The sequence below is a fragment of the Hemiscyllium ocellatum genome, chromosome 26 (assembly GCF_020745735.1).
Source record: "Hemiscyllium ocellatum isolate sHemOce1 chromosome 26, sHemOce1.pat.X.cur, whole genome shotgun sequence".
Taxonomy (NCBI): domain Eukaryota; kingdom Metazoa; phylum Chordata; class Chondrichthyes; order Orectolobiformes; family Hemiscylliidae; genus Hemiscyllium; species Hemiscyllium ocellatum.
Window position 1 is genome coordinate 47,839,467 of NC_083426.1, and position 20,543 is coordinate 47,860,009.

At 39.6% G+C, this 20,543-nt stretch overlaps 1 protein-coding gene across 5 annotated transcripts in view; it reads right to left on the reverse strand.

Moving 5' to 3' along the window:
- Positions 1-20,543, reverse strand: part of csde1 (cold shock domain containing E1, RNA-binding) — a 100,060-nt gene that overhangs the window by 38,662 nt on the left and 40,855 nt on the right. For all 5 annotated transcript variants that reach the window (XM_060845592.1, XM_060845596.1, XM_060845594.1 and 2 more), the window contains 7 exons: positions 15,116-15,213; positions 12,303-12,384; positions 11,011-11,139; positions 7,668-7,793; positions 6,149-6,361; positions 5,757-5,897; positions 4,465-4,629 (listed from right to left, as the gene is read on the reverse strand). In XM_060845592.1, coding sequence (XP_060701575.1) covers positions 4,465-4,629; positions 5,757-5,897; positions 6,149-6,361; positions 7,668-7,793; positions 11,011-11,139; positions 12,303-12,384; positions 15,116-15,213 — 954 coding nt within the window. The remainder of the gene's footprint in view (positions 1-4,464; positions 4,630-5,756; positions 5,898-6,148; positions 6,362-7,667; positions 7,794-11,010; positions 11,140-12,302; positions 12,385-15,115; positions 15,214-20,543) is intronic.

The window sequence follows — 20,543 nt, forward strand, 5'->3', positions numbered from 1 at the left end:
AGGACCATCAAGATGTTGGTCAAATTAATACCAACCTATTCTCACTTTTGGAATCTCCCTCTTTCAAAATCAGTTTCGTTGCAGTGACGACAAAAAACACCAGCTCCCAATACTCAGCTTCATTTGGAGGGGCGGAGCATAGCAGAAGCACACAAATTAAGAACATTACTTCTTAATGTAATAGAGGACATTCCAATTGGTTCAAGGGAAAAAGAAAACTTCTACTTGATTAATTTCAATGGATTTCAGCGAAGAAATGAGTACCAGACAATTTTTGATCAAAGCTGGCTTCTTTCCTTATCTGGAGCATCATTCAGTCCACAAGACCACCTCAAGTACCTTAATGGTTCATTACAGAATTTAACAGAAACTTCAGACCAGAGATTTCAAGACCAAAAGCTTGTTCCAGCAGCTTGATATTCTTTCCCTATCCTGCAACCAAAGAAACTCCGTTCCATGACTCTCCTCTTAGACCAGTCATTGTAAGCTACTCAGACAGCCAAGTGGCAAAAGATAGTCAACTAGCAGAATGCTACAGACAAGCATTTGGTGGAACAAAGATAATAATCAAAGTAACTCAAACATCAATGAGCCCCAATCAGAACAGTACAATACAGGAACAGGCCATTTAGCCCAACATACTGTACTGACCACAATGCCATTTTAAACTAGTCCCATTTGCCTACACATGGCCCATATTCCTCTATTCCCTGTCTGTTCAGATGTCTAAATGCCTCAAACGTTGTGGTGTTGTGCCTGCTTCAACCACCTCCCCTAACAGCATGTTCTAGATACCTACCAACCAGTCTAAAAACCCTGCTTTCTAAGTCTCCTTTAAACATCCTTCTATTTCCCCCCCCACCCCACCTTAAAATTTAATGTCTCCTAGTATTTCCTGGCAAGACTCAAATATCACGTCCATTTTCTGGCAACATGGGTTCAAATTCCACCATAGCAGATGGTGAAATGTATTGGTCATAGAAATCTTGACTTTCCTATCGGAAAGATGTTGTGAAACTTGAAAAAGTGTTCAGAAAAGATTTACAAGGATGTTGCCAGGGTAGGAGGATCTGAGCTATAGGAGAGACTGAACAACCTGGGGCTGTTTTCCCTGGAGCGTTGGAGGCTGAGGGGTGACGTTATAGAGGTTTACAAAATCATGAGGGGCATGGATAGGATAATAGGCAAAATCTTTTCCCTGGTGTCAGGGAGTCCAGAACTAGAGGGCATTGGTCAAGGGTGAGAGGGGAAAGATATAAGAGACCAAGGGGCAACTTTTTCCATGCAGAGAGTGATACGTGTATGGAATGAGCTGTCAGAGGAAGTGGTGGAGGCTGGTACAATTGCAACATTTAAGAGGCATTTGGATGGGTATATGAATAGGAAGGGCTTGGAGAGATGTGGACCGGGTGCCTGCAGATGGAACTAGATGGAGTTGGGATATCTGGTCAGCATGCGTTGGACCGAAGGGTCTGTTTCCATGCTGTACATCTCAATGACTATAGAGTGCTAGCCAAGAGACCCATAACCACTGTCAATTGTCATTTAAAAAATACTCTTTACTAATGCCCTTTAGGGAAGGCAATCTACCATCCTTACCTATTCTGGCCTGCACATGACTCCAGACTTTCTGCATGTAGAAATTTATGAACAATTACAGGACTTTGGTACTCTGTTTGCCAATAATGCCCACATTCCATGAACGAACAACATGTCACTTCCTTCCATCTCTAACTTCAGCCTTACATTAAGACTTAAAAGAATGACGACATTTTCAATGGAAGCAAATAAATTCAGTAGTTGCATACCACAAGCATATATTCTAAAAATCACACCAGAGTAACAGACAGGATAGAATTCTATACATCAAAAGACTTTCAAATGTCATTTCAGGAGAAGTCAGGAGTTTTACCTACTGAAGGCAAAAACGGTGGTAATCCCAAGGTATAACGCGCTTTTAATCCATCTTTAAAGTAGCAATGAATATAGAAGAGGCCACATATTTCCTAGCTGAAAGGTATACAAGGATGCAGCAAGAACCAATTAGCATGGCGCTTGTGGAGACATGTTAAATTTACTTTTAGAGGTAGACTCCACTGAGTATTTCTGCATGACAATGCTTTGGCAGGGCTGGGGGAGGGGGGCAAGACCTTAAATTCACAGCATAACAAGCTCCATATGTGATGCTCAACTTTGTTTCACTGCAACCGCATAGACTGGATAGGGTTAGGTTAAAATTGGCCATTTTATATAGTAGCGTGTCTCTGCAGTACAAAATGGCACAAAAAGTACAGATCAGAAAGGGAGCAAAAAGAGCCCATGGAAGCCAGTTAAAAAGATTGCTACTTTTTGTCTGGGAGCAGAAGTGGTGAGTGCAGGGAGGAATAGTGCTTCTGTTAGCTAACTCCATGTAGCTGAAGTGCTGCTTTCACAGCTTCTCTGAAGAATGAAAACCTGCAATAGCTACAATTGTCAAAAACTAGATACTCGTATGCAATCTTTTAAAGCCCAGTAATTTGCACTCACGAACTTAAGTGGAAGGTGAGAATTTGCTGAGTGGGACTAGGCTTGTGTTTAGACATGGAGATATAACATGAGTAGAGTAAAGTATAGTCTAAGGAGGAAAAGATCAAGGCTGGTTGGTGAGCAGTCATTGGGACATTCTAAGTTTGAGTCCTGCTGCCCAAAATACTTCCTGGCCAAAGATGCATTTCATAAGACAGGTGAGACATGCATTTATTATCTTTTTTGCCATTAATCAATGGATTTAATATCCCATTTGAGAGAGCAGATTATAGAGTCAACCAAATTCTGCAGGTACAACAGATAGTGAAGGTGGTTCATAGCATGTTGGCCTTCGTAACAAGAGGGATTGAGAATAGAAGCAAAGAGGTTCTTCTGCAGCTGTACAGGGCCCTGGTGAGACCACACCTGGAGTAGTGTGTGCAGGTCTGGTCTCCAAATTTGAGGAAAGACATTCTGGCTATTGAGGGAGTGCAGCATAGGTTCACGAGGTCAATTCCTGAAATGGCGGGATTACCTTACACTGAAAGACTGGAGCGACTGGACTGGAGTTTAGAAGACTGAGGGGGAATCTGATTGAGACATAAGATCGTTAAAGGATTGGACACTCTGGAGGCAGGAATCATGTTTCCGCTGATGGGTGAGTGCCAAACCAGAGGACACAGCTTAAAAATACAGGGTAGACCACTGAGGACAGAGTTGAGGAGAAACTTCTTCACCCAGAGTGTGGCGGCTGTGTGGAATGCTCTGCCCCAGAGGGCAGTGGAGACCCAGTCTCTGGATTCATTTAAGAAAGAGTTGGATAGAGCTCTCAAAGATAGTGGAATCCAGGGTTATGGAGATAAGGCAGAAACAGGATACTCATTAAGGATGATCAGCCATGATCATATTGAATGGTGGTGCAGGCTCAAAAGGGCAGAATGGCCTACTCCTGCACCTATTGTCTATTTGAAGTCATGTATAGATCAGACTAGTATAAAGACAAATATCCACCCTGAAAGGACCTTCAATGAATCAGGTGGGTTCTTACAGTCAACAGTAACCTTGCATTATTGATTGAATTCAAATTCACTAGAAACTATGGTGAAATTTGAATGCTCATGCTCATCCCCATCTGTACCTTATTTTTAAGCCCAAGTATAGCTTGAAGTAGAAGGATTGCATTAGAAACCCATTATCTAACCTCACTTTGAAAATAGGTGCTAAAGTCTTTTCAATAGCCAAGAATTAGAAACATGATTGAAGTTGAGAACTGTGGTTCTAAATAAGTATATTAGTATTATGGCATTCAGATTAACTGTGGGGTCTAAGCCAACTTAAAGTTGGTCTTTCAGAGAAAGAAACAAATACAAATCAGTCCATCATAATTAATCCCAGATTGTTTATCTTTAGTAATATCATGCTATGCTCCTCATACTCTAAGATCTGCACAACTGAAGTTTATTTTATAAACACTTTAACCAACCTTTTCAGGTGGAAGATTCCAGATCCTAGCAACTCATTTGTCTTTTCTCATCTTTAGACAAGAACTTTAAATTTCAAATCTCTGGCTACTGAGCTACTTTGCCAGGGACATAGCTTTCATCTGCACAAAACACCTCATTCATCTCAAGAACCTCAGTTCTTGCCTCTTACCCATCCTTTGATAGATACTGGAAATGGAGTGTTACTGCACGTAACTATTGGCATTTCTAAAGCAAGCACAATATTCCAGTATCTATCAATTCAGACGAAGTCGTCCAATCTCAAAAATCAAAACAGATTATTGTACTGACTTACAATGGGGCATGGGTGAAATGAACTCCACAACCAATTCCTTGAGCTAGTTCTTGAATGCAGTCAAAGTCAAAAAGGATTTGGAAAGAGTCTATTAAGTTTACATTAAATAGTATTTTAGGCATTCTGAGGCTTGGATGATTTGTGTGCTTTAACTTTAATTACCTTTTCTTTACCCTTGGCTGGGCTAGTAGATTTAGATATTGAACCAGTAGCTTCTTTCTCCACCATGCCAAAGTAACGTTGCTCAGATTGTGTGTGAAAGGACACTGTTCCTTTTGGAAGTTTTTTAATACGAATTGCATGATTCCTCTGGGCTGAAAGTACATCCTTTTGAAGGAGAACAAACAATTTTAAATTACAGATTAATAAAGCTAATATACTACAAATACTACCAAGGAAAGTCTTACTGACTCATTCATCTATATTTAGTATTGTTTTCATGCAATGTTATGACAATCTAGAAGACATTTGAATTTTGCGAAAGCAATTTGATGAGCAGTCATCCTGCTGGGTTTGGAAAATTGGTCCTTAAAAGTTCACCTCTATTTAACATACGATTAATAAAAAAATTGTGGGAGCTGCATTCAAACCAAAATGCACTAGCATTGTGCGCCATAGCCATTTTCATGGCCAAAGGTTAACATTAATCACAAAGCTGTAATTTTATGCAGTTGAATGAAACATTGTCCATCTTCAGCACACCCTGTCCTCAAAAGAAGTCACTTTTCCACTTCACTACTCAATTAGGGATCAGAGTTTAACACAAATTAAGTTGATTACATTTTTAACTAAAGCTCAATTTGCATATGCACAAACCCACTTGAGTCTGGTCACTGTAGTACAGATTTTCATGATTATGTCAAATATATGGTGCAAGAAAAATTATCCACACAATGGATAGTGTCATGAAATCAGATATTGTACACTTTGATTTTAGGTTACTTTCTTTCCCCACCAATTTCACACAGAAGGTCTATGCTGAATAATTTCATGAACCTGAGCTGATGACCCTTCATAGCCATGCTTATAGTTAATTAGATTATTTGGCAACATTCACTGGGTTAGTTACATTGTGGATTCAAGCTTCACTGCAAGACTGAGCACCAATAATCAGGAGTAAGAGATGAGGACTTCCTATTTGAGTGAGTGAATCAAAAATATCATACAGCACTGCTCTACATATACTATGACCACTGCGCCGTCAAACAAATAAACACAAGTTGGTTAGATTAATTACTGTTTCTGGGTCCTAGATGAATTTACTGACAAGTCAATGACTAAATTTGCAGCATTGTCCACATGAATTTTTTTTCAGGAAAAGCCAACTGTAGTCCACCTCAGGTGATAAAAATGGACTAGAGGCCCCATTTGTTTAGTAGTTTGGGCAGCTGACAATATTTAAACATTTTAATACAAACTGAATAAATTTAATTTCTATGAATTGAAAGACTTACAGGGACAACTGTGAACTCAACTTCATCAGAGATGTGGAGCTGGAGGCTATCCATGATCTCACTAAAGTGGAAGAACATTCGAGCATCGCGATCTACACATTTAATGAAACCAAACCCATCTCTCATGGCAGCAATCACACCCTGAAGACAAAAAAAAAACCTATAAATCTACAGGAAAACAAATTTAGAAATGCAGATTTTTCACCAAATGCAGCCATTCTTTAATGAGCATTATTCTCTGAACCATATTCTTTATGTCTGCTCACATTTTCACATCACATGTGAACTGTTCCTTTTCTGACATTAGTAATGACTGGAAAGTCATCAAGATCTAATCAGAACGGAGCAAGGCATCCAGTTATTCAAGAAAAGGTTTAAAAAGACCAGCTTACCATTTCTCTAGTTTCTCCAGTCAACTCAAATGAATCTGTCAGAATTTCAATATTTGTAGCACGTTCCAGTTTGTCACGTCGATCAGTGGAGATATTAAACCTTACATGGTCACCTTCTAAGAGTGTCACTTTAGATCGGGTGTCCTTATCTCCAAAGGGCAGTTCTTTGGAAATGGCAAAGTTTACCTTGATGCGTCCTGGCAAGGGGTCAGTCTACAAATTTAAGCAGCAAGAATATGAATTATACAACTTTGAATTCAGAATTTCCACAAGTCCAAGTTCCATTGCAAAACAAACCTCTTTCCAATGCTGGTCCCAATAAGATAATGAAGGTTGTACTCCATTTAAGAGTTCTGTCAATATTCGAAGCACTGGTATTTTAGTTTACTAGGGCTGTATATTGCATGACAAAACAAACACTGCAACATATGGATTCTTACTGCGTGATTTACCTGGTTTAGCTACATAGCTCTTTCGATTAAAGAAATAGCATAAGATCCTGACTTCCCATCCCAGAATAGAACTAGACAGAGAGGTGACTCCTATTTAGTCATGACTGTACCAAGCAATAACAAAAATAATTTCAGTCACATTATTTCCCAGACTACATTACTCAAAATCTCAATGTTTACAACAGAACAGTCTTAAGGGACCACGATCATTATGGTCAACCTGAAACGAGCCAAACCAACTCCCACCTGCCATGACTAACATTAATCCAGAGCAAAACTCAATAGACCAGCCAGTAAAACTGATAACAGATGATCAGACCAGTACAAAAGCAAGAATAGTCATGATTAATCTTAGATTAGATTAGATTCCCTACAGTGTGAAAACAGGACATTTGGCCCAACAAGTCCACACAGACCCTCCAAAAAAGTAACCCACCCAGACCATTTCCCTGCCTAACACACATAACACTATGGGCAATTTAGCATGGCCAATTCGTCCAACCTGCACATCTTTGACCACGGGAGGAAACCAGAGCAGCCGGAGGAAAGCCATGCAGACAATGTGCTAACTCCACATTGGTGGTTGTGATGAAGGACCAGCACTCCAGCCCAGTCCAACACCATCACCTTCAAATCATTAATCATTGTGAATAGGTATGCACTTGTGCTCAATGGCTATTGTAATACCATTGACTTCCTCAGTTTGCATTTTTGATGGAAATGCTTCAAGGCATAACCTCTAACTAGTGTCTATGCAATTCAAGCACAATTTCTCAAAATAGAAAATTTAACCTTGCTGTAAATTCCCACTACGGGTTTGTCGATTGCTTTAAGACATGTTTTACAATCAATTCACAGGGTCAGGTGTACAGCATGGAAACAAACCCTTCGGTCCAACCCGTCAGATACTGTTTTTCTGGCTTGGGATACTGGCAAAATGACCAATTTGCCATTGTTCAACCTGCTTGCAAACTAGTCAAATTCTCACGCAAAAAAAAGTACTGTTGGTAACAGAACTTGTACATGATTATTAGAAAGATATGTAAACTCTGCAGTAGGCTATTTACCTGGGTTTTACTGGATACTTTTGGAATAACTTTGGTGACAGTCCCATCAAATTGCTCAATGCTAACATCTTCAAATATAACAGTTCCTTGGGGTAACAGTTTCACTTCAGTGGCAACTTCTTTTCCCTAGAAAGAGAGCAATTATGCATCAGTTACTAGATTATATTTACGTTTTCATTAAATCAGCTATTTTAGAAATTTCCTAGCAAAAGCATAAATATAGTACAAGATTTTCTAATGAGTGACAATCTCCTGCAGATGGTCACTGCAGCCCTGTTTTTGTTTAAACTTTAGGGGGGAGCTCCAGATATCTGAAAGGGAATTCTGCTCAGGTCTCCCTCAGAAATGCAGAGGCCTAATTAAATTCGGACAAGTATTTTGATCGCATAGAAATGGGCAATGCTCTCAGCAAAGGATCAGGATCTTGTGTTAAGTGGTCACATTCATGTTGTTTGGGGATGCGAGGGACAAATGTGGGGTCAGTTTAATAGTTACGTGGAAGTTCAACAATGGACTAAAGTTTAACTTTTGAGTAGCTATTTTACTTTATTTAAATCACAAACATTTAAGTTTCCAATTTAAATGGATATTGAGGATTCTAGGCCTTCCAGAGGAACATTCTGTTCCCCAGGCAATTCCTTCAGTGTCGCTGATTGGAATTTCAGACCCTCCATGCACAACTCCAACCTACTTGGACATATTGAGCATATATCCAGTGGAAAAACACACCCTATTATTCTTGCACACTGTGGTCAAACATACATGACAATGTTGCCAGATTTAAAAGATGACAATTGAGGGGGGCAAAAAGTCAGTCTTGTAAACTCATTTCCCCAACAGCTCAAAATAGAAATCAGAGACAAAATCTTATTGCATTTGTGTAGAATGAAGTGCCAATAACAAAATTTATATTTACCAGCTCCAAAAGAAAACCCAGCAAAATTGACATGCTGAAATGTGAAACATATCAAAATCAGATGTTCACATTTTAGAACATAGAACAGGACCTTCAGCCCACGATGTTGTGCCGACCACTGATCCTCATGTATGCACCCTCAAATTTCTGGGACCATATGCATGTCTCTTAAATATCCCCAATGATCCTGCCTCCACAACTGCTGCTGGCAACGCATTCCATGCTCTCACAACTGTCTAAAGAACCCACCTCTGACATTCCCTCTACACTTTCCTCCAACCAGCTTAAAACTATGACCCCTTGTGTTGGTCATTTGTGTCATGGGAAATAGTCTCTGGCTATCGACTCAATCTATGCCTCTCATTATCTTGTATACCTTAATTAGGTCCCCTCTTCTCCTCCTTTTCTCCAATGAAAAAAGTCCTAGCTCAGTCAGCCTCTCCTCAATAAGATAAGACCTCTAGTCCAGGCATCATCCTGGTAAACCTCCTCTGAACCCTCTCCAAAGCATCCGCATCTTTCTTATAATAGGGCGACCAAAACTGGACACAGTATTCCAAGTGCGGTCTAACCAAAGTTTTATAAACCTGCAACAAGATCTCACAACTCAAACTCAGTCCCCGTTAATGAAAGCCAAAACACCATATGCTTTCTTAACAACCCTGTCCACTTGAGTGGCCATTTTAAGGGATCTATGTATCTGCACCCCAAGATCCCTCTGTTCCTCCACACTGCCAAGAATCCTATCCTTAATCCAGTACTCAGCTTCCAAATTCGACCTTCCAAAATGCATCACCTCGCACTTATCCAGGTTGAACTCCATCTGCCACCTCTCAGCCCATCTCTGCATCCTGTCAATGTCCCGCTGCAGCCTACAACAGCCCTCTATACTGTCAACACCACCTCCAACCTTTGTGCCAAGTGCAAACTTGCCAACCCATCCTTAGATCCCCTCATCCAAGTCATTAATAAAAATTACAAACAATAGAGGCCCAAGGACAGAGCCCTGTGGAACATCACTCACCACAGGCTTCCAGGCAGAATATTTTCCTTCTACTACCACTCGCTGTCTTCTGTTCATCAGCCAATTCTGTATCCAGACAGCTATGTTCCCCTGAATCCCATTCCTCCTGACCTTCTGAATGAGCCTACCTTGGGGAACCTTATCAAAATGCCTTGAAGTCCATATACACCACATCCACAGCTCGACCCTCATCAACTTTTCTAGTCACGTCCTCAAAGAATTCGATAAAGGTTTGTGAGGCATGACCTGCCCCTCACAAAGCCGTGCTGACTGCATTTAATCAAGCCATGTTCTTCCAGATGGTCATAAATCTATCCCTCAGAATCCTTTCTAACACCTTGCAGACGACAGACGTGAGACTTACTGGTCTGTAATTGCCGGGGATTTCCCTATTTCCTTTCTTGAAGAGAGGAATTACATTTGCCTCTCTCCAGTCCTCAGATGTGACTCCAATGGACAGCGAGGATGAAAAGGTCTTAGCAAGTGGCGAAGCAATTACATTTCTCGTTTCCCAAAGCAGCCGAGGACAAATCTGGTCTGGACCTGGCGACTTGTCAATCTTAATGTTTGACAAAATTTTCAGCACATCAGCTTCCTCTATCTCTATCCATTTCAGCATACACACCTGCTCTTCAAAGATTTCATTCACTACAAAGTTTGTTTCTTTTGTAAAGACCAAAGCAAAAAACTCATTTAGGGCTTCCCCTACATCCTCAGAATCCCCACACAAATTCCCTATGCTATCCCTGATCTGCCCTATTCTTTCTTTGATCATTCTCTTATTCCTCACAAGTGTAAAATGCCTGTGTGTTCTCCCTAATCCATTCTGCCAAACCTTTCTCGTGCCCCCAATTTAAAGTTGTTCCTTAACAGCCTAAGACTAAAAGCAAATTTTCAAGTAATTGTGGACTGCATAACACTAACAATTCTAGGCAGGTTCACATTTAAAGGTAAAATTAAATTATCTGCAATTGCACACGCAACTAAGTTCAATTGTTTAAACTATTTCATACCATTGCAATCTCTCTAGCTCTAGACAGGAAAGAACGCTAACCCCTCAAATAATCTATTCAGCTGTAAACAAAGATTTACAGGACCTAGTGAGTACAAGGACCAAATATACTGTTCAGTCTTATACTTCTATAGTCTCAACTACATACTAAAAATTAGAAGGTGCACCAGGCAGCAACAACCCAGTTCAGATCAGTTAAAATAACTACCCTGAAAGATCATTCATTAAAATGCTGAACACTGTCAAGCTCAGCTATATGGATACAATTTAGTATTACAGAAGATATTACTAAACATAATGATGATGCTGCTTAGCTTCTTGCCTTCCTCACATTTACAGCTTCCTAAGACTAATTACATATGTTCCCACTGGACATAATTGTACTGCTTACATTTCTTTCTTTGATAGTAAATTCCACATCATCGCCTGGCTGCAAGGTCTCCAGATTTCCCTTGAATTCACTATAGTGGAAGAAGATCTCTTTTACAAGGTCACCTCGTTCGATGAATCCAAATGCTTCCTTTAAAGATCAATGAACAGTTAACATAAGTATTTGCTATACAAAATAAATTACCTGCACGGACTTAAAAAAATGTAAGGCCTAAGTAGAACACTGAATATTACACTGTGATATTCCCAATAGACCCAGATTTGAAATAAACTTTAAAACAAGGCTTAACAAAACATGCAATTGTCCTTTTTATACTAACTGCACAACAATGACAACCAAAATTTCCAAATTAGGTCACAGCTATCTTAAGATTAAAAAAGAAAAAAATCATGGGAGTTTTCATTGATCACAGAATCCCTACAGTGTAGCAACAGGCTATTTGTCCGAACAAGTCCATACCGACTCTCCAAAGAGCAACGCACCCACCCGTGCCACTCTACATTTAGCCTGACTAAAGCACCTAACTTACACATCTCTGAACACTATGGACAATTTAGCATGGCCAATTCAACTAATCTGCACATCCTTGGAATGTGGGAGAAAACCCACGCAGACACAAGAATGTGTAAACTCCAGTCGCCTGAGGTGGAATCGAACCCGGGTCCCTGGCACTGAGGCAGTAGTGCTAACCACGGAGCCACCGTGCTGCCAAAAAAAAGGAATTTTGTTTACAATTTGATGATGTGCCAATTCTAGTGGTTTCTTTCACACAGACGATCACATTTCTTCTTTCAGAGTCCAGAACACTGATGTTAGGGTTGGCACAAAATTCATAATTCCGATGTAGCCCCAGTCAAGATCAGGAACCTGCATTATTGACACCTGTAGTAAAGCTATGCTATTAACTCAGAACTAGAACATTTACAACTCTACCTTGATTTGGCAAGTGAGGAGTTTCTCAAAACAAGGTGGAGAAAATGCTAACTCCTAAAAGGATCTGACAAAGGGGCACTGGACTTAAAGCATTAAATATTTTTCTCTCAAGAGATGCCAGACTTGTTTCTCCAGCATGCTTTCAGACTTCCAGTTGTATGTTAAGAGGTCATGTTTTTGAAAATTTCAAAAGTTTAACTTAATTTGAAATATCACCAACTCAAATCCCTCCACCATTACACATCTAGTTTTAAACCAATATGGTCAAACCCTCACCTTCATTCCAATGAAGATTTATCTTTCAAAATATCAACATTAGTACCTCAAGATAATGGATCATCCAAAAAGTGGACACATACCTTCATGGCACAAACTACACCTTGACACCGACCCTGTTTCTTCTTCACCAGTACAATGTTGTGAGCATTTACAGCACCAGTACTAAGAAATAAAAGCATCTACAATTAGTCATATAGAGCACTTGAGCAGACATACAGTAAGCTGACTAACAGTCCATAAGCACAAGTGTAATAGGCAAAGTGAAACAGTATAAACAATTTGACCACCCTGCAGACACTGAACAACAAACACTTTCTGCACTCATGACTGAGAAGGAACAGTAGAAGGACCAAGCTGACAGGTAAACTTTGATTCCAAAGACACATACAACATGCTCCAATTTATTAGTAATTTATGGTTAAAGAAAGAAACAGTTTACAACACATTTAAAAAGGTAATCTAGAATGAACTGCATTTTGCTGGATGTTGATTTTTTTTTAACAAGTGTATGGTAGTTTCTTGTCAGATAAAGTAGTCACAACATTAAGCAAAAACATCTGATTTGGTTTACTACTGCCTTAGTTATATAGTAAACTGAATAAAAATATTATAATACTAGAAATTATCATTTTGGATTAGCATTTGGATGAGCTTATAATAAGCAAACCAACCAACTTCAAAATAAAATGAAATTGGTCTGCATTTTAGTTACCAGTAACCACAGGTTTTGCTAACTGACATGTAACATTCAAATTTAGGTGAAAGGCCATTCTGCCTGGGGACCATTTGGTCAGAATTATTCCTTTTTAGAAAGGATGTTGAAGTTTAAAAAATCAGTTTGACACAGTCCTTAAAGTTGAAAGAGTTCACGTGATCAGTTCTGACATTTATTGGGCAACAAACCTGGGCAGTTTGATAGCTCGAGATTGAAATATTTTACCGAATCAAAACGCAAACATTTCTACTTACAAAATATCAACTTAACTCCAAGAAAGAAAGTAGGTGGTAAGAAGGGTAAATTAACATTCCGAACCTGGATACAAAGTGGAAGTAATTCACATCACCATGCAGATAGGTGGGTTTGTAAGATGTCCTTCAAAAGCTCAGGTTGCGTAGCACTAAAAAGGCACAACCTAAGGATATATATGTGGTTCATCATTGTGGCCTCTTTCCTATCAGAAGGAGGAGGTTGCGAAACTTGAAAAGGTTCAGAAAGGATTTATGAAGAAGTTGCTAGGGTTGGAGGATTTGAGCTATCGGGAAAGGCTAGGGCTCCCTGGAGCGTTGGAGACAGAGGGGTGACCATTATATAGGAGGTTTATAAAATCATGAGGGACATAGATAGGATAAATAAACAAAGTCTTTTCCCTGGGGTGAGGGGAGTCCAGAACTAGATGGCATAGGTTTCGGGTGATTAGATGAGATTCCCTACAGTGTGGAAAAAAGCCTTTCAGCCCAAAAAGTCCACATCGACCATAAGAGCAACCCCCCCACCCCCCAAATCCACACAAATTAGAGGTGTCGAGTCACACAAAACAGAATTACCTTGACAGGAATAATAACCTTGAAAAGACAAATGCTTCTCAGTTAAGACTGCGGAGAAGTATTCAAGGGTACCAATATGATATACTTCTGCCATAAGGCAGGTGAAGGCATTGCTGAAAGTTGAAAGCTAGCTAGTAACTTTTGCAGGGGTATATAGAGCGCCTACAGAAAATCTGTACCCAATGAAGACTGCAAATAAATTGATTCCAATTATGTTGACAGCAGGTGAGAGTTGTTTTGAAGGATGAAGTAATTACATTTCAGGCTGACAAAATGAAGAAAATAAGTTATTCCTCAAAGGTTGAGATTGTCTCAAAGCTTAAATGTTTGTACACACATTTCATGCAGGGTATTGATGAAAATTCTTCATCTGCTTGATGGCAGCGTGAACTTTAACTATGTTTTAGTCAATGGTCACATTTGTTCAATTACTTGTATGATCCACATGAAGCAACAACCCCCAGATCTGGATATCAATTTCTGTCTCCAATTATTACATCTCATTACAAATGAATGTGCGCATATACTTCTAGTAGATCTCGGCTTTCAGTTTTGAGTGGCAACAGCAACAGCACTGCAGACTCCTTGGTTGAAATCAGATTAACACAAGCACAAACTAGTTAAGTGAACTGGAGATGTTTCCAGTTCAGGCTCAGCAAAGCATTGCTAATTCTCAATTCACTGAATGTTCAGCTTTTCTGGACCTCAGGATTATCAGTTCCTTGGACCAAGGCAACAATTCTTTATCTAAAGTTGTTAAGTCGTGATGAATCAACTCAGTGATTTTAGATCTTTAAATTACAATGCCAGCACCCCCTATAATTATTTTGCTATTTAAAAGATGCTTGAAGGTAAAATCAATTTAATATTTTTCCACAGTACTTAAAAATGTTTAATCACTTGGAAATTGAGCTTCCAATCAAAAGAAATGTTTTAAAACAAAAACTGGGCACTGCTGTAGTACAGAAAGAATGCCTCAACGCAGCAAACAAAATTAGTCATTTCGAAGCAGCAAGTTGTCCCTTTTGTACAAGGGGTAACTGTATGTAATCACAAATTAAAATCACCTCACTGATAAACAAGATTAGCAGAATCAAAGACATTTGGTACAGAATTTAAGTGTGGATTTTGGCAAGGTAAACCTTGCTGGCATGCTAATGCTACAATAAAATTTAAAGTTTAATTTCTTGGTTCCTCTAACAAAAGAGCTTCAGCTAATTTGTTAACATGCTAATACAAACATCTGTTATGATTAGTTTCATCAAGCCTTTGAGCCGTTTTATGTGAAGCAAAATGGTACAATCAAAACATGGGCACACCAGGATTTAACAAAGGTGGCAATACATACTGTTTGTTTGTTTCCATGGAGAAAGAAACTTTATCTCCTGTTTCAAGTTGGACATTTCCATCAACATCTTCAGGGGTGTATGTCAGATAAAATACTTCCTAAACCACCAAACAAAAATATTAGCTTTTAAATATAGTTTACATTCTGTAATATTTTATTGCACATAGCTGCAAAATCTTCCATTTAAATCTGGTGACCAGTAATGTACCAACTTCCTGCTACAATGTTTAACCTGGGAGGAACACATATGCCAAGTTTCTAAATGATAATGTATATGCCACTATTGACAAATACAACTGATGCAGTTGAAGACACTGATGTATACTTATTCAGATGACCCTAAGGCATTCTTGAATTTGTTAACCTTATAATGATTTAACAGTACGATAGTTGTACATATACTGGTCAACAAATTCACAACACGCAGGCATAGAAAAACTTATCTAGCATGTTTTTTTACCTTTAAAATTACATGTTACAACATTAAAATATTAATTACTGTTGCAGAGATTTATCGTGATTCAAATCATCCCCAGGTTTCCAACTTTAAAAACAATCTGCGAAATGATGCAACATCCCTCTAACTAGCCAGGAGACATATACTGGACATGACTCAAAAATTAAACTTTAAGTGTCACTAAAGGTTTTTGCATTGGTTCAGATTTGGAACACTGCAGTGGGAACAGTATAACATTTAGCATTTTACCATCTTACAAAGTTAGATTTAAGTAAAATTTGATTTAAAAGTTTGTACGTGGCTGAGGGTGGCAACTATATTGTTAATCTTCACATCTGCAATCACATTAGCAGCTGAGACCAATACCTATTAGTTGTCTGAAATAAGACAGAAGAAATCAGAATCGCTCCCCAAAACTAGGGTGCAAAATAGTGCCATTGTTGCCCAACTGAACAAGTGATTCGAAACTAGGATCCAATCAAACATTGACTGAACTCCGTGGGCAATCAACTGATTAATAGGCATTAGGAACTTTCAAAAACATTTAAATAGACAGTAAATTATCACTTCTCTCAAAGTAAACCAGGAGAATCTCAATTATTTCCCTCATCCACATCAAAAACGTACTACACAGCATCTGAACTAGCAGTGCATCTGTCACTACTGAAACAGCTGTCTTTAACAAATGGATAACCTCACCATCCACATCACAATCATGAAATTCTATTCAACACACAGCCTTCATGAAGATTACAAAGCAAAATTGTGCAGAGCAATTCAGATAAGTCGTCACCCGAAAAGAAGTTTTCGGGCAGATAGTCTCATTACTAAAGCTTGAATGATGCAAAACAAACTCCCAGAAGGTTTACTTGAGTACATACAACAGTTTAAGTTTTATTTTTAAACGAATAGGGACAATTTAGGCAGAACTTGAATCCAAACAGACTTATCGCCAGTCACTGCATTAAGCAGAGATACCCAAATACTAGATGTCCAAATCTTTTGCTTCTGCGGACTGCTACTTGCTAGTGTGCATAGTAAGGTGCTGAAATAGGTTGGAAGATAAACGTGTGGGATAGTTGTTCCATAGCTAACCAAGGCAATAGTTTTCCTTACTATCAACTATCCAAATTGATCTTCCAACATGCTAGAGTTCAAATAAAAAGTTAACTATGCAGAAACAGACAATAACCAGAGCCATTATATTGGAAATAAAGTTAGAAAATTCCACAAAGTCAATCTCCCATATATACTTGAGTTTAGTTCTGAACATGCCCATTAAATGTTTTACAAAGTTTAGAAGATAACTAGTTCCCTTATAGCATGTTTTAAAAGTAAACCATTACTGAGGGGACAAATGTGACTTCAGGGTTAAGGGCAAAATAGTAGCTCAGAGGAATATTACTGTTTTGCTAAATTAAGGCAAAAGACTGGCATTAGTCTGCCAAAGCAATAAAGACAAAAAAAGACAAATGATACCGATGACTCAGTGTCAGCAGAGTGCAATTCCCCATAAAAACACAGAAGCACATTAAGAAAATTGAGGAAAGATGCATCTGAACTTAAACAGTCAATTGAATGGTGAAGTTCCATTAAGTTTACATCATGTCTGGGAAAATCTCACCCACCCATCTGGGTAAAGAAAAAGCATAAGAAACCGAGAATGATGCTGTCTGCAAGGATTCTTCTCTCTCAGCTTGCCCAACAAAACTAGATCGCGCTCTTTAGACAGATGGGTGAAACTCAAGCAGCTGCCACAAACACTGCAGTGTTCAGATCGAAAGGCATTCCCCGAGAACGCTGCACTCCTTTCCAAATCAGGGAACTCAAAACTATAAATCCTCAAATAAAACAAACCTTTAAGCAACAGTTTAAAGATGTCCAGTTCAACTATGGTTCAATAAAAGCAAGCTATTCACATCCCCCCCAGGAAAACTTCACGTGACTAAGGCAGCACGGAAGACTGGGCTAGTAGGACTTCCGTCCACTAAAAGTAAAAGGTTCAAGAAATTTCATAAAGACTAACAAGACCACATTCTGTTCAAAATTACAAAATAAAGTTGAGTTATTTATGTGGATACACATCATTAAACCTGGGAAAAGAACCTTTTGTGTGGGATTGGCCTTCATAGTGAAGGGATTAGAATACAGAAGCAGAGATGATTTGCTGCACCATACAGGACAATGTGAAGACCAAACCTGCAGTATTGCATGGGGTTTTGTTTCCTTACACAAGGATGTTTGGACTACTGAAGGAATGCAAAGCAAGTTTACAGATGGATTCCTGGGATGGTGGATCTGATGTATACAGAGACACTGGATCAGTGAAAAATATATTCAGGGGTTAGAAAAATGGGGAGGAATTTTATAGAAACCTACAAAATTCTAACAGGGAAGGAAACATGTCCTTAACAACCAAAAGTGCTGAACCAGGGGTCAGTGTCTAAAGAGAAGCCTTTTTGGACAGATGGAGGAATTTCTTTATTCAGAGTGGTGAGCATGTGAAATTTTCGGTCACAGGAATCTATACAGGTCAACAACACATTGAAGACTCAAGAAAGATGCAGATATAGATTTAGAGCCAGAATCATAGGGACATATAGCACAGAAGCAGAACTATTTGCCCTACTTGCCCATGTCAACCAAACAACATACATTTGGGATGAGTGTGTGAACCCTTTCTGCTGCCTTTTAAAAAAGTTGTAATTGTACCAGCCTAGGCCACATCCTCTTGACAGTTCATTCCATACATGCACCACCCTCTGCGTAAAAAAGTTTCCCCTTAGGTTCCTTTTAAATCTCCCCCTCCTCCCACACCTCACTCAATCTATGCCCTCCAGTTCTCTTCTGCACCCCAGGAAAAAAAGACTTACCCATTTACCCTATCCATGCCCCTTGACACGTTTTAAGCCTCTCTAAGGTCACCCCTTTGGCTCCAATGCTCTAGGGAAAAACAGCCCCAGCCTATTCAACCTCTCCCTAAAGCTCAAATCCCTCCAACCCTGGCAACATCCTTGCAAACCTTTTCTGAAACCTTTCAAGTTTCACAACATCCTTCCGATAGAAAGGAACCAGAACTGCACACAACATTTCAAAAGTGGCCGAACCAATGTCTTATACAACCACAACATGACCACCCGACTCCTATACTCCATACTCTGACCAATAAAGGAAAGTATACCAAACGTCATCTTCACTATCTTATCTACCTGCGATTTCACTTTCAAGGAACATAAACCTGCACTCCAAGGTCTCTGTTCAGCAACACTCCCCAGGACCTTACCATTAAGTGTGTTAAGTCCTACCCTGATTGCCCTTTCCAACATTTAGCACCTCACATTTATCTAAATTAAACTCCATCTGCCACTCGGCGCATTGGCCCATTTGATCAAGATGCCATTGTAATTTGAGGAAACATTTGCTGCCCACCTTCAATTTTGGTGTCACCTGCAAATTTACCAACTACTTCTCCAATGTGAACATTGGAATCATTTATATAAATGAAGGAAAGCAGAGAGACCTGCACTAATCCACGTGGCACACCAGGGGTCCCAGGTGTCCAGTCAAAAACAACCCTACAACACCACCTTCGAGCCAGTTCTATATCCAAATGGCTAGTTCTCCCTGTATTCCATGTGCTCTAACCTTGTTAACCAGTCTACCATGAGGAACCTTGTCAAGCACCTTACTGAAGTCCATATAAAATCACGTCCAACACTCTGCTCTCAATCCCCTTCATTACTTCTTCAAAATAAAACTCAAATTCATGAGACATGATTTCCCATGCACAAAGCCATGTTGACTGTCCTTCATCAGTCCTTGCCTACCCAAATACATGCAAACCCTGGCCCTCAGGATTCCCTCCAACAACTTGCCCAGCACCAACGCCAGTGTCACCTTATCTATAGTGCCTTGGCCCTTTTTCTTAAATAGCGGCACCATTTTAGCTAATCTCCAGTCTTCCTGCACCTCAACCATGATGACCATTGATCCAAATATCTCAGCAAAGGGGCCGAGCAATCACTTCCCTAGCTTTCCACGATTTGACGGAATATCAGATCAGGTCCTGGAGATTTATCCACCTTTATGCCTTTTAAGACATCCAATACCACCACCTCTAAAAATGGACTTGGACAAGAATGGAAGATGTAGCATGTGGGGAAATAGCTGGTGACATCTTGACCATAGTAAACACGGACACCAAATACTCATTCAGTATCTCCCACATCTCCTGCGGTTCCACGCATAGGTTGCTGTGCTGATCTTTGAGGGGTCCTATTCTCTCCCTAATTACTTGGCCCTTAAAATGTATTTATAAAATCCCTTTATTATAAAATTAGAATTATATAAAAATTCTCCTTAACACCATTTGCCAAAGCTATCATGTCCCCTCTTTGCTCTGAATTCCCTCAAAAGGCAGTAGGAGTATACTTAAGGATTCACTGGGTCTCTGCTGTCTATATTCTGGATTAGTGGTGCTGGAAGAGCACAGTTCAGGCAGCATCCAAAGTGCAGCAAAACTGACGTTGCGGATAAAAGCCCTTCATCAGCTTTTGCCCAAAACGTCGATTTCGCTGCACTCTGGATGCTGCCTGAACTGCTGTGCTCTTCCAGCACCACTAATCCAGAATCTGGTTTCCAGCATCTGCAGTCATTGTTTTTACCTCTGCGTCTATACCCGACTTGTTTGCTCTTTTTCATAACTTCTCTAACCATCCAGCATTCCCCACACCTAGCAACCTCACCTTACACCTGAACAGGAGCATATCTCTAGATTCTAGTTCTCATTTTTGAAGGCTGCCCATATTCCAGCCATCCATTTATCTGCCAACATCCGCCCTCCCAGTTAGCTTTCGAAAGTTCTTGCCCAATACTGTCAAAATTGGTCTTGCTCCAAAATTTGCTACTTCAACTGTTAGATCCAGTCTATCCTTTGCCATCACTATTTAAAACTAATAGAATTATCGTCGC